We start from the raw sequence: 14893 nt of genomic DNA, 5'->3' as shown, positions 1-14893 counted from the left end.
AATATTGAAACTCAACAAAATTCAAACAATAAGGGATAATTCACCTCAAAACATGAATTTTGTTGGTTTCAATATTACATTATTATATTACAAGGTGGAAAATGATCTAACATCATTTCACTTCATTTCACTTCGATGCTTTTTTTACATCTCAGAAAGCTGCAATGTTAACAGGAGTGTGTAGACTTTTTATGCCAACTCTATGAGAGACTTTTTGAGCCTGACATTGTAGATACATACAATACAAGTGTCTCATGTTCACACATTTCCCCCTCATAAACCCGTCCTATCTGTGCCTGCTATTCACAAACCTGCTCCACATCTCACTCAGTAGATCAGACTGCATGTTTTGTGTTTGTGTGATTTGCATGATTGTGACGTGTTCTTTCTGTCATGTTGTGTAGCTGTGAAGATTAAGAAACCCATCAAGACTAAGTTCCGTATGCCGGTGTTTAATTGGGTGGCGCTGAAACCCAATCAGATCAACGGCACTGTGTTCAACGAGATCGATGACGAAAGAATACTTGAGGTGAGACGGACACAGTTATGAAAACTTTGGAAAAAAAAAAGGTTTGAAAACCATTTGTTTTGTTACAGTAAAAATCGATTCAATACAAAATACAAACTTATAATTCAATATTATAATTATAATGAATAGAAACATCATAATATTAATATAACATCATAATCTGGAGGGTAATACTTTCTGTAATGTACATATATTATGCATTATGAAGGCATAGTGCATTCATTTCATAATTCATGCATATGAGTATAATCTATTATCATGATCAACATCCAGTTTTGTATTATATGTTGTAATAAATAATGTTCTTTACAAGAGTAACTATGAATTGGTTATTCTTACAATGCATTGCAGCTAAGGTTACAATCATGAAAATGAAGCATTACCACATGTACTCTGATGCATAAAATATATCTTTAATGCATTTTTTATACTCTACCATTCAAAAGTTTGGGGTCAGTAAGGTGTATTATTAGAATATTAGAAGCATTAATGAAGGATCTTGTGAAAATGCAGCTTTATGTCAATCACAAGAATAAAATTACATTTGAAAATATATTCAAATAAAAAAGCCATTTTCCTCAATATTCCTGTTTTTACTGAATTGTTAATCAAATAAATAAGAGACTTCTTTCAAAAACATTAAACCCCAAACTTTTGACAATAGAGGATTCAAGTGCATTACATATAATGGATCAGTACAGATGTTTTAATACACACATTATTAGACTGTCCATTTTACGATTTGATTTTCTCTATATACTGAATTGTTGTTCTATGTTGATTTGCATTAGGATTCCAGACTGGCTGGTATCACTTTACAGTATCAGATATACAGGTCAGGATTTAATGGTCAGTGGTGACTGTTTCTCTTCTGTTCAGGATCTGAATGTGGATGAGTTTGAGGAGATGTTTAAGACGAAAGCACAGGGTCCAGCCATAGACCTCACCTCCAGCAAACAGAAGACCTCTCAGAAAGGACCAAATAAAATCTTGCTGCTGGACTCCAACAGGGCTAAAAACCTGGCCATCACCCTCAAAAAAGTGGGCAAGACATCAGAGGAGATCTGCAGAGCCATCCAAGTGTAAGTCAAAGCCGACGTACACTACACATGATCACCAACATCTCTTTATTAGCGCCCTAGAAATAGTTTAGAATATTTCTTCATTCTTTATCATGGTTAACTATAAAATTGTGTGGTGGACTCCAAACAGCAGCTTCTGGAGGTAATCCGATTGATGAGGATAATGCTTTGATATGTGTGTGTGTGTGTAAGGTTTGACCTGCGGACGTTGCCGGTGGATTTCGTGGAGTGTTTGATGAGGTTCATTCCAACGGAAGCGGAGCTGAAAGTTTTGCGTCAGTACGAGAAGGAACGCAAACCTCTGGAGAACCTGACAGATGAGGATCGCTTCATGATCCAGTTCAGCAAGATCGAGCGTCTCATGCAGAAGATGACCATCATGGCATTCCTAGGGAATTTCACCGAGAGCGTTCAGATGCTCACTCCGGTAAATAACACAAACCCAGAGCTGCTTTACCACACTGACATCACGTTTGGTCAAGAATTATGCAGGATTTTTCCAGTATTCGTTTCAAATCACCCAAGCAGATTTAGATGACTAATCTAGACACGCCTGTGGATCTCCTCCAAAATGTCAGATTCCCTTTTCTTTCCCTCTCATGGAGTGTAAAATAGGGTTTTTTTAAGGTAAAATAACTTAGAATATTATGTGAGCTGTTTTATTTTATAGATATTTTACTCTGCAGTCAACACTGCAATGAATAGAATCTAAAAAAGTTCAATGAGACATACTTGGAAACACTTAACAATAAGGTCCCACCAGATAATGTTAGGTAATGCATTGCATAGTTACTGGATAACAATTAGCTATACATTTGTTACAGTATTTATTCATCTTTGTTAACATTAGTTACAAATACAAATACAACTGTTCATTGTTGGTTCATTTTAGCTCAGGTCCATTCAATTATATCAACAGGTACAACTTTTGATTTTAATAACGTATTAGTTAAAATGAACATTAACTAAGATTATTAAATGCCTTAGAAGTATTTTTGTTGTTAGTTTATGTTAACTAATGTTGTTAACCAGTGTTGGGCAAAGTTACTTTTAAACAGTATTGCGTTACTCCCTAAAAAAAGCACCTAATTGTTTTAGTAACTTTTTAGGTAGCTTTTAGTAATGTTACTTTTGCGTTACTTTTTCTCACCTGGACTGGGCTTGTTTGTTTGTTTTTTACAACAACAACAAGAAGTTATATTTTTGGCAAATGTAAAGGCCCTTTTACACCAAAAGTGAAATGAATAAGCTTCAGGCTGATGGAAACGCAAATGACCTCCTGTTCAGTAGAGGGCGCCGCTCAAACAAACCTTTCAGCTGTGCTGTCATTCTGAATCACACGCGGGAGAAGAAAGTTCAACACTCTTACTTCAGCAGTAAAAAAACTAAAAATTAAACACAAATGTGATGTTGATCTGTAGTCATTTTTGCTTATTAGTATGGTTGAATTGGATCATCAAAGGTCAGCAGCAAAGACGTTGGTTAATAAAGTGAGATTAAATACATAAAGTATATTTGTGTTATTTAACATATTTAATTATTGCAGGTTTGCATAATATTCTGAGTTTGCATTGTTTATATTCATTTTGAGGAATACTCAATGTTTATTGTACTTCTAAATGTGAGCATGCATTTACTCATCTCAACAGATTATGTTCACACAGCGCACACAACGCCTCTGCACTTATGATGCCTTCACATGCTATCAGAATTATTCTAAATACTAGTTCCCTAGTTTAAAAATTGGACACGAATGCCCTCTCAAGTCAAAATTGTAATGTGATGAGCTCGTAGAAAATGTCAGATTTCCCAGCATTACTCCTGTTTTTTCTCAACATAGGGAACAGTCTGTCAGTCTGAAAAAAGTAATCTGATTACGTAACTCACAATACTTGTAATGTCTTATACCCCAAAAAACTTAATATAAATATAATTTTGGGCCCTTTTTGTCTTTTGCTTTTGTCTCAACAGCAACTTCATGCCGTTATTGCAGCATCTGTCTCTATTAAGTCCTCTCAAAAACTCAAGAAGATTCTGGAAGTAAGAGTTTCACTTCTGTCTTGATTCACTTTTCTCCACAGCGAGTGTCTTTATTGAGCGTGTATTTCTCTCTCAGATCATCCTGGCTCTGGGGAACTACATGAACAGCAGTAAAAGAGGAGCGGTATACGGCTTCAAGCTGCAGAGCTTAGACCTGGTACATTTTACATGCTCACTGTTTTTTTTTACTCAGATGTTGGCTGTCATATGTTAAATCCTTATGATTTATGAATGGACAACAAAGCACCTGTCATTTTACAATCGTAATTGTTACTTAAGCATGAAATTAAAACCACTATGATAGATTTTGACCTTTATCTATAATTCTGTTAGACTGTCAGTGTTTTTTTATGATAACAGAGTGCAAGTATATGAAACTATAAGTAATAAAAAAAACACATTCAAATATTTTCTTCATCTGTGATTTAAATCATACACTTGAGGGTTTAAATGTTCTGAGGGTTTGCATGTTTTCTTTTTCCAGTTGTTAGACACTAAATCAACAGATCGCAAGGTCACTCTTCTGCACTATATAGCAAATGTAGTGAAGGAAAAATACCAGCAGGTGTCGCTCTTCTATAATGACCTGAACTATGTGGAGAAAGCAGCTGCAGGTATGAAACGCGTCATATTTGATTAAGTTTACAATAAACAGGGCAGATTGTTTTTGCCTGCACGTCAAATTTTGCACCATGTCCAAATGATCTGAAGGAAGTTGAGAGAAAATTGAGAAAAAAGGAATTGTCTCTGTGTATTCCTCAGTGTCTCTAGAGAATGTCTTGTTAGACGTGAAGGAGATGCAGAGGGGGATGGATCTGACCAGGAGAGAGTACAGCATGCACGGCCACAACACGATGCTCAAAGACTTCATACAGCAGAATGAGAATAAACTCAAAAAACTTCAGGATGATGCCAAGATCGCTCAGGTGCCGCTAACACTGCACACACATGACTGTCATTAAACCTGTCAGACTCTCATTTAAAAAGCTCACATCGTGAGGATTTTCTTTATCTTTTGAAATTAAACAGTTTGTTGTATGAAGAAATCATACTATAACTTTCAGAACCCAACATTTCCTCCCCAGTCCAAATTATTGAAACTAAGCTGCAAAATGGCTCGTTTTAAGCTAATCAAGGGTTAGTTTATTTAGGCTGCTCTATTTATGGGCGTTAATAAATGTTTAGATACGAATAAAAGCCTCAATTAAATCTGTTCATCATATTAAGCAATTGAGTCTCTTCAGAAGACTTAAACTGCTCGATTCATATTGAGGGGAAATAACAAAATAAAACAATCTGTATCTGATCCTTTGGGTTGGGATTATATCTTCATCAAAAATGTAACATTTGAAGACTCGTAACTAGCCTACATGTGATTCCGAATAACAGAGCTATTTTCTCGCTTATGTCTTTTCATATCTCAATCTCTCAGGATGCCTTTGATGAAGTGGTGAAATTCTTTGGAGAAAATTCCAAAACAACTCCACCATCTGTGTTTTTCCCAGTGTTTGTGCGCTTTGTGAGAGCATACCGGGTAAACCGACCAATCACAAATCACCTGTCTCACTTCCTCCAGTTGTATATAAACCGTACCTGCATTGATCACTCATGTAACATAACTTTCAAATGCCTGATGGGTATTTTCTCTTTATCAGCAAGCAGAGGAGGATAATGAACAGAGGAAAAGACATGAGCAGATGATGATGGAGAAGCTGATTGAACAAGAAGCTATGATGGAGCAGGAGGATCAGAAGGTACGAATAGAGAGTGTGTGTGTGTGTGTGTGTGTGTGTGTGTGTGTGTGTGTGCGTGTGTGTGTGTGTGTCGGGGAAGTGGAACTGTTGTTAGGGGGCAAAACTGGCCCCGGAATGAGCTAAATCTAAATCCAGGGATCTAAATCCATTTGGAATGTTAAATTTTTTTCATTTTAGTTTTATAGTCTTTTATAGGTTTAACCAAGGGGGATTTTTTTGTGTATATAATTATAAAATAAACACTTTACCAGTAACTTTATTAGGAACCTAAACGCAAACATGGTTCATGATAGTCCGCCCATCAGTAATCTAAATGATGTGAGAAAAATCAATGACATTTTCATGGCCAGTAAGACATTTTATTTCAGTACATTTTCTTGTTCACCCATGATTGACAAAAAGTTCATTTTGGCCCGTGTGTGTGTGCGTTTACCTATATTTTGGGGACAAATTTATACCAAGAAGTGAGCTAAATCAAACATAAGTTTATGGAATGTCCTCATTTCCTCATGAGGAAAATAGCTTATTAATCACACTAAATTATGTTTTTATTTTATTTGAAAATGTAAAAATGCAGAAGGTTTTCTGTGATGGGTAGGTTTAGGGTTATGGGAGAGCATATACAGTTTGTACAGTATAAAAATCATTATGTCCATGGAATGTCCCCATAAAACATGCAAACCCAGCATGTGGAAATGTTTGCAGATTAATTACAGCCTTTATTGACAGCATTAATTGTAACATGTTATTGTGTGTGTGTGTGTGTGTTCAGTCTCCCTCTCATAAGAATAAGCGTCAGCAGCAGGAGTTGATCGCAGAGCTGAGGAAGAAGCAGGTGAAGGACAGCAGACATGTGTATGAGGGTAAAGACGGAGCCATTGAGGACATTATCACAGGTAACACACAGTGTTCAGCTTTTGGGTTCATCCTGTAACCGTTCTGCATGCAGCGAGCTTTAAAACATAAGAACTTTTGTAACGTGTTAGTTTGAGCCACTAACCAGCTCTCTGTGACTGGTGGAAAGCTTTACTGATCAATAACAATGTACTGAGCTGAATGTGTGCTGTTACTGCTTACAGCTCTGAGCTCGAGTGCGTCTACTAAACTCTGTGTTTAGTGTAGTTTTAAAGGGGTCATATTATACTTTTTTAGCATTTCTTTTTTCCTTAGGTCCACTTGTCAAGTCAAATTTGCATAGTGCTTTTCACAATGCACAATACACAAACCATTTACAGCTGGTCGATAATATAGTTTATGTATTGTAATAATACAAGCAATCAAGCAGTTGAGATTTGTTATATATTTATCGCTTATTCGCTTTACATATATGTTCAGTTTCATCCAATTTTAAGAGCTGGGCAATTATGTAAGTTTACATTTTGCAACAACATAGTTGTAATGTTTCTGTAAATTTTATTTAGTTTAATTAGTTAAAATTATGCATTTAGTCTGCCGGTTGACTCAAAAGCCTCATTTTGCTTCATCTGCCGGACTTTTGATAGCCAGGGCTTTTGTCAAAACTACAAATCGAACTCCTGCATTTTTGTATTCCTGCCTACAGACATTCAGAATTGAATTATGGGTGTTGAAGTTTTTGGCAAAAGGGAATTGTCTGCCGCATAGATAGCAAGTTTTATCAAAAGCCCATCTGACCAGCGTTGAATTAGCCATTGAAACTGAAATATCTTTCAATCTAGAATAAAGATCATTGAGATGTTAAAATCATAGAGTGATCAGGTTTGAAAAGCACCTTTTTTTTTTGTTCGTTTTTTTCTAATACATTTTAATAAAAGCTCTCTTTTCATTGAGGATTATTCCAAAACAATAGTATTTCTAGGAAAATTAAGATTAAATTCAACGATATGACCCCTTTATGTTTCATTTAAATTTTAACCGTGAAAAAATCAGAATCTCTATAATGGGCCAAATATTTAAGAAGAGAATTATATTACGTAGCATAAATGTATTTTTTGTAACATGTGTAATCCTCTTGACGGCTGCATTTCTGTTTTAGGCATGTATGTAATCCATATTGAAATAGTTTCAGCTTTATATAGTACCATGTGATTATACTAGAGTGTGCTGTTGTGTGTAGAAAGTGCTAACATTGTGCTTGTTGCTCTGGCTTGTTTGTGTCGTGTTTGTGTGTGTGTTTCATCTGGACGCAGTGCTGAAGACTGCCCCCTTTACTGCGCGCACAGCCAAGCGCAGCTCGCGTTACTTCAACGAGGAGCTCCACTTCTAAAGCTTAGACTCTCTCTCTCTCAGGTCGCTGGATAAAGCTGCTTTCTTTCATTCTCTCTCTCTCTCTCTGTGTGTGTGTGTGCACCCCTTCACGCTTCACATTCCTGGTTTTATTTCCCAGTGGGCCGGCGTATGGTTGTGATGGAATGGGCGTGTTCATTTTTTATTTCTTTTCTAACTAAACTCCTGCATGAAGGGGGGTTTGGGTGGGGAGCATATGATGTCATCACAGATTTCTTTTGCACGGAGTGTCATAAATTCATATTCATCATTGTAACATAAATGTAATGAGAGGAAATATGATGTCACAAACAGCCAAACACTCCACTCTGCACATTTCAATTGTATGTGTGGCCTGTGTTGGGTTAAACTTCTGTGCCAGTTTTTCTCTGAGAAAAGCAAATACTATTGGTTGACTCAGAGTACTGTGGCGCCCTCTGCAGTTTAAATAGCAGAAAAGAGTCCGCAAATAAACTCCCATAGAAATCCCATATGGGTCATTCAAATTCCAATTCCACAGACACACATACACACTCATTACTTCAAATGAAATAAACATTAACTGGAAAAAGTACTTATTTCAGCTAGTTATCAAAGCAACATTTCTCATTTTCATTTTTACCTTGATAGTCTAAAAAAACTAAAACTAAAATAAACACTATATAAGCAACAAAACAATTAAAACAAAAACAATAACTAATTAAAATTACAAAAACGGAACAGAATTACAAAAACTTTCCAATTAAAATATGAATACAACATAAAAAAAAACTAATTCAAAATATTAATAGAATATCATTGTAGGCAAAAAATCACCACAATATTTGTAAGCTCTGTGAGTTTGTATCTGCACATTTTATGGCGATTAGATTAATTAGTCATGTTTGTAACACTGGCATTTTGGACATGATTTGTGACATTATGTTTTGCTCATGTGTTCATTTGTCCATGTCATTGTGAGTATATGTATATATAATGTCATTGATTTTTGGGGCCCATTTGCATTAAGCTGTTTTTCTGCATTTTCTCACTCTTCCTCCATCTTATTCTGCTCTGGTGGGAAGTTCTGATGTCAGGAACTTCCTGTGTTTCACGTGTGTTTAACTTGTTGCATGAAGCATGTTGAGATGGTTTTCTCTTCTAAGCATGTTTGGTTCATTTGCTTCACTGACTATATGCATTTGCATGGGGTGTTTTTTGCGAGCCAAATATAATGTTGAATCTCACCAAAAAGGTCTAGAAATGTCATATTTTTAACCTCAAAAAAGAAAAAGAAACAAAAACGTAATATAGTGAATCATGTTTTAGCACAGCAAAGTTTTTGTGTTGTATTTTCATGACAATTTATCATGTTTCCTTCCTACTGTAAAAAAAAAAAAAAAAAGTGCTCAAAGTGCTTCACAAAATCATTGCATTGTGCTTACTTGTCATGAAAAGGTTAAGATATTGGAAATATTAATGGTATTAAATTTAGGCTTCCTCCTATGAAAGCTTGTTTCTGCCACAGAATAAAAAATAAAAAAGGTAATTGCGACTTTTTATCTCACAATTCTGACTTTTTCCCTCACAATTGCATGATATAAAGTCGCAATTGCAAGATGTAAACTCGCAATTGTTAGATAAAAAGGCGCAATTATCTGTTAAAATGTTTTATTCTGTGGCGGAAACAAGCTTCCATATCCTCCTCTTTATGCGAAATGCAAATTTTATTATCATTATTATAATGAAATATGACTGGGATGGCATATTTTCTTGAGATTCACCATACCATTGCATTTAGTTTCCACCATGCACCATGCCTGCTTGAGCTTAACTTACTGTACGTCCTTGGCTTATAACAATGCACTTCTGGGAGGCTTGGCACATTTCTTTGGTTTCACTGTTTAAAAATGAAGTGACGACGCAGACGTCAGTTTTTGTTGTATCTGGACGCTGGAGCCATTGTGCAGAGCAGCTTGAGTCATAGAGTTCATTACTGCAGTATCAGCAGCGCTTCAGTAACACCCTACAGCGCCTGCCTTTGACCTTTGACCTTTCCTCTTTGAGCCCTGGGCAGCTTTTCTCGCTGTGTCCGGTCCACTCTGCTCCAATCTAACCTCCATTTTTGTTTCCTCTCCACTCAGCCTTAAAGAAGAATAATATTACTAAATTTCCCAATGTGCACTGGAGGGTAAGGAACTCTTCCAGTAGTACCCCACTGGATGCTACTCAGACCTGGCAAGCATCTCTCTTTATTATTATTTATCTTTCTTTCTTCTCACTCCACTCTAGATCTTTTGACACTGAATACAAAAAGCCATCTTTTTGTGTTCTCTTTCTATCTGTCGTTCTATTTAACACACATCAGGCCTATTGAAGTCTGACCCTCAAGGGCCGAGTCTCCAGGTACTCATGTTCACCCGTTGAACTGTTTTGATTTGAAAATGAGTTTGATTAGGTGACGCTGTGACCTGAGACACATAGACTCTGCCTCTGTCTCATGTTGAACTGACCCACACTTAGAGATAGTTCAGTCTTCGTTAAAAACTTGAGTTGAGCTTCAGTAGTTGGTACACTGCCCCCAAATTAACACTTTAAAAAATGTCAGAATGTCATTGCATTAAATGTCAATAAATTTCTCAACACAAAAAGTTATGGATATGACAATGTTAATGTGTTTGGAATTGGTGGAACTTGGCTGTTTACACGACATCGTTTTCAACTAAAACCGTAAAACCTTTTTATGCGTTTTGGCCGTTCATTTACACCAGTGGTTCTCAACTCCAGTCCTCGTGACCCGCTGCTCTGCACATTTTGTATGTCTCCCTTATTTAACACACCTGAATCAGATCATCAGCTCGTTAAGAGAGACTCCATGAACTGAACTGAGTATGTCAGATAAGAGAGACATACAAAATGTGCAGAGCAATGGGTCCCGAGGACTGGAGTTGAGAACCACTGATTTACACGACAACGGCGTTTTGGGTGCCTGAAAAGGCAAACTTTTGAAAACGGGTTTCAAAGTGCACGTTTTTTAAACCGGTCTCCGTGTAAACAACAAAAACGCAAATCTCTGAAGATGATGACGTCATGCACATGCGTATATTACGTGTTCAGTCTATAGTGTTTCATTGCCATCTAGTAGCCTGGCAGCAGAATACAGGGTTTTTATTCGTTTTTGCAGATCCATGTGGATGGGGATCGTTTTGATAACTCAAAGGAAAAACGTCTCCGTTTTAAGCATATGGTTGTCGTGTAAACGTACCCTAGATCTGCAGAGTTTAGCTCCAACCCCAATCACAACACACCTGAACCAGATAATCAAGGTGTTCATGGTTACTTGACAATTTTGGAACAGGGTTGAAACTGATGGTAGCTCTCGAGGAGCAGGGTTGGAGACCCTTGCCATAGCAGATCTAGACAGGTGGGGGAGGTGGAGGGTTTCAGAGGAACTCTGATAGCGTACTGGAGGACTAACTTACCGCAAACAATGAACCAGACTATTTTGATGTTGAGGAAGCAATCTCATTGGCTGCTAAATCAGGCCGATCAGCTTGCGCATGCAGTAAATTGTGTGATTGCTAGCAGTTTGTATTTAAAGGACCTATCAGCCTGCACTATCTAGAGCAGGGGTGTCAAACTCGGTTCCTGGAGGGCCACTGTCCTACAGAGTTTAGCACCAACTCTAATTAAACACACCTGAACCCGCTAATAAAGGTCTTCAGGATTACTAGAAACTTCCAGGCAGGTGTTTTAGAGCTGGTTGGAGCTAAACTCTGCAGGACCAAAGTTTGACACACGTGATCTAGAGCTTCATGACTGAACTATATATATTTACTGGTAAATAAAAAAGACATTTGAAGAATGTTTTGGCAAAATAAAAGCACTTGTACACTTACTTCCAGACAAACTGTCTGTCACTTTATCTGCTGGTTTCATAAATACTCCAGTAGACTGTCTTTATAAGTGAGTCATTGAATTGTTGATTGTTCAAAAATACTGATTTACTCAGACACGGTATTTTGAGTTGCTCAGAGCAACGTTTGAACCTGTTTTTTTAGTTTTGAGCTGTTTTCATTTACGCAAGTAACTTTCAGTATTGTGTCTAAAAGTTACCCCTAATATATTTCTTGTTTATTGATTCGGCGTGTACATTGCAGTTGGTCTGAATTTCAGTCCAGTATATTCATGTTTATTAAAAGGGATGTTTTACAAGTATGGACCTTTACATTGCTGCATACTTGTAATTCGTTGCCACGCATTTCCATCTACATCCGTTGATAGTTAATATCACACCTGTGGTTCCTCTGCTAAGATGACTGTGTGAACCTGAGGTGAACTGACTTAAATTTATATGTATGCATATGGCAGATGCTTTAATCCAAAGCGAACACATTTGATCAGTCCTTGACATTCCTGGGAATACAACCCATGAACTACATGAATACTATACAGCCACTAAAAACTTATGAAAGAAATGAAGAAAAGTGAAGTTCCTGCAGCACAAGATGACACGCGTGTTTATATTCTGTTATATAATGCAGTGACATTCAGATTTTTTTATGCGTCTCGAGAGTTCAAATACGTTTTGTCCGTATCGTTCTGTCAGTGTTTTCCCAACAACCTTATCAAAAACAAGTTAGGATCAGTGTTTCCATTCCCATTCAATTTAGAAGATTCAATAAAGTTCTAGTACTTAATCCAGTAAAAACTCAAGCTGCTTTGCCCAGTTGACCACCAGCATGTCCAGAAGATCTGAACTCAGTGACTGACGTTGTTTTATTCTGTTCCTCATGTATCAGATCTGAGAAACCAGCCTTACAGGCGCGCTGACGCCGTCAGGAGGAGCGTTCGAAGACGATTTGATGATCAGAATTTGCGGCCAATCAACAGTGCAGAGATGGTCATGTGACGAGGGCAAAGGGGATGTGATTGGATGGGCTGGAGGAGTGGAGGTGGAGCTAACTGCTCCTGAACAAAATAATGAAGGACTGATGAAGATGACAGCAGGTCTGAAAGTCAAGTGCCTATATTTAACATCTGTCCCATCAGGTGTTGAATCATACATGTGTTTTAGTCATAGTCTTCTGTCTGTGATTTTTTTATATGACAAACAGTGTCTTTTATCTTATGGCGCTTAAACTGTAGATGGCGAGATCAGTGTTTTTCTCAAGAAAGTGTCAGAATGTAAAACTGTTCCAACACTTTATGTATCATGAACCTGTACAAAGGCCTCTTACATTCCAGTGCTTTCGCCTCAGATCAGAATCGACCAATCGTGTGTTCTCTGAATGACTAATCTATTAGTCGGTCTTAAAGAAGCCCTGCATAGGCCCTGTTTTTATCGGGCTGTTCATATGGTGCACATTCTTGTGTTTAAAGAAAACAGGAGCCCAATAAGTTGGAATGCAGCTTGAGAAGCATTTTGAAAAATGTTAAATGCTGTAAAAATTCATTGTTGATGGCTTGATATGCTGCATTATCTGTGACTCAACAGTGAAAGATAATAACAAGAACATTTCTCACAGAAGGTGGTTTGAAGTCCAGTAGTAAAGTATTTAAACGTGTTGTTGAATGCTATGAATTTGTTACACAAATGGTGCTGTAAAGGATGAATTTGGAGACGTAGCCTCTGAAAGAGGGTTTTACCGTGCTGACAGAGCACTGGTAGACTGTTAGCGCACTAAAATCCTCTCAGAGAGGTTGCATCTCTTAATAGAGTCTTACAGGGATGACCTGTTTTTGTAGGCCAAAACCAAGAAACGAGTTAGCATTTTAACGCTTCTGGTTCCATTACCCTTATGGAACCGTAAGACATTTTTTTACATTTTACTCTACATAAAACACAACTTTTACTTGTCTTGAAAAAGACGGTTGATATGGCTAAATGGGACTGAAGAGTTTGTCAACGGCGGATAGGTAAACTCATCTACTCACTGGTCCACATTGTACTTCTACTCATGCTCTTGCAAACTGTTCTAACTCAAACGTTCAGGGAAAATGTTTTTGAAGTTGATAGTCATTTGACTATAGTGAAGTTTGCTTACGTTTAGTTTTTTACTTCTGGCAATCGTATTTAGGCTTCAAAAGCCATTTGTGTAGATTCTCATGATGAAAGAAACGTGAAAGAATCAAACTATTGTTGGTTTCAGAGCTTATTTTCTGCAATAATACTAAAGTCAATGGAAAAAATCCTGTTGGCTTTTTGTCAAGGGAACCATGCTAACTTCCGGGTTGGCCTACAAAAATACATCATCACTGCAGCACCCTTTCATCCACTTTAAAGCATCACAACTAAAATAGATGATGGGCCTGTCCCAATACCCACTCGTGTGGTCTTGGCCACTTGATAGTGCGTGCATGCAACGGGAAGAAAGAGCACAAGACTGTCCCAGGTCGAAAGGCTCAGTGTCCTTTACACACACTAAATCCACACTATCTCCAAAACTTTGTTTTTTACCGAAGTTTATGTTCAGGGACTCGCCAAACTTGAGATGTCAGGGAAAAAAACGTTCCATTGCAAGTTAAATTAATTAGATTTTACATAATTTGGTAGTAAAGCATATAATGTTTTGATCAATTTATTGATACAGATATATGAGTGTGTGTATTTTGCACAACTGCTTTTTATCACCTAATTAGAAGCACCACAATAGTGTCACCTGTTACTTATGAACTACCGAACAGACATTTAATAGTTTAACAGTGCAAAGTACTGAAAAAAGTGTGTCCCTTCAAGTAATCAAAAGTTCTACACACACTTGCAATCTTCACGCCCACTTGAACACTTGGGCCAAATGCAGGAAATACATCATTCAAGTAAACAAGTGGCAAGTGCAAAGGTCACATGTGTATTGGAACAGGCCCTTTAAAAATCGATATAAACATTGACTAGTCAGTCGTCTGTTGGACTGATCGACCACCCTGATCCAAGCCTGATCAGAAGTCGTGATGGTGGGGTTACTGTGAGCTCGGGTGCGCAGATGGAGAGAGAGTTCAGTTAAGTAGGAGGTGGTGTCAGGAAAGGCTTTTTTAGAAAGGATCGATGTGAAAAAGGCAAATGTGAAATAGAAGCCAGAGTCTGCAGAACTCCAGCGCCTCACATTCACAAGTCTGAATTAAAATGCTGCTCAAGCAATACTGCTTTTAGGCTTTGGTCCTTAAACTGAGGGTTGGTTAATGATATAAACCAAAGCGCAGAAGTGAAATTCAAGAACTCCATCAGCCTTTAAGAAAATTCTGGGAAGAGACTTCAGCATTTTCAG

The 14893-nt window shown here is 37.4% G+C and overlaps 1 protein-coding gene across 6 annotated transcripts in view; it reads left to right on the top strand.

Moving 5' to 3' along the window:
• fmnl2a (formin-like 2a) overlaps window positions 1-14663 on the top strand; it is an 88155-nt gene extending 73492 nt beyond the window's left edge. For 2 of the 6 annotated variants that reach the window (XM_084422360.1, XM_084422357.1), the window contains 12 exons: window positions 405-529; window positions 1409-1611; window positions 1804-2038; window positions 3583-3651; window positions 3728-3808; window positions 4136-4265; window positions 4414-4577; window positions 5084-5185; window positions 5307-5405; window positions 6178-6301; window positions 9773-9866; window positions 12431-14663. In XM_084422360.1, the coding sequence (XP_084278486.1) occupies window positions 405-529; window positions 1409-1611; window positions 1804-2038; window positions 3583-3651; window positions 3728-3808; window positions 4136-4265; window positions 4414-4577; window positions 5084-5185; window positions 5307-5405; window positions 6178-6301; window positions 9773-9866; window position 12431 (1427 nt within the window). In that variant the 3' untranslated portion in view covers window positions 12432-14663. Of the gene's footprint in view, window positions 1-404; window positions 530-1408; window positions 1612-1803; window positions 2039-3582; window positions 3652-3727; window positions 3809-4135; window positions 4266-4413; window positions 4578-5083; window positions 5186-5306; window positions 5406-6177; window positions 6302-7573; window positions 7674-9772; window positions 9867-12430 lie in introns of all 6 variants that reach the window. The other 4 variants (XM_084422361.1, XM_084422359.1, XM_084422358.1 and 1 more) reach the window with 2 other exon arrangements.
• The last annotated feature ends 230 nt before the right edge of the window (window positions 14664-14893 follow it).

This window comes from Rutilus rutilus (assembly GCF_951802725.1).
Source record: "Rutilus rutilus genome assembly, chromosome: 10".
Taxonomy (NCBI): Eukaryota; Metazoa; Chordata; class Actinopteri; order Cypriniformes; family Leuciscidae; genus Rutilus; species Rutilus rutilus.
Note: the sequence above shows the minus strand (reverse complement) of the source record. Positions and strands in the feature narration are given on the sequence as shown.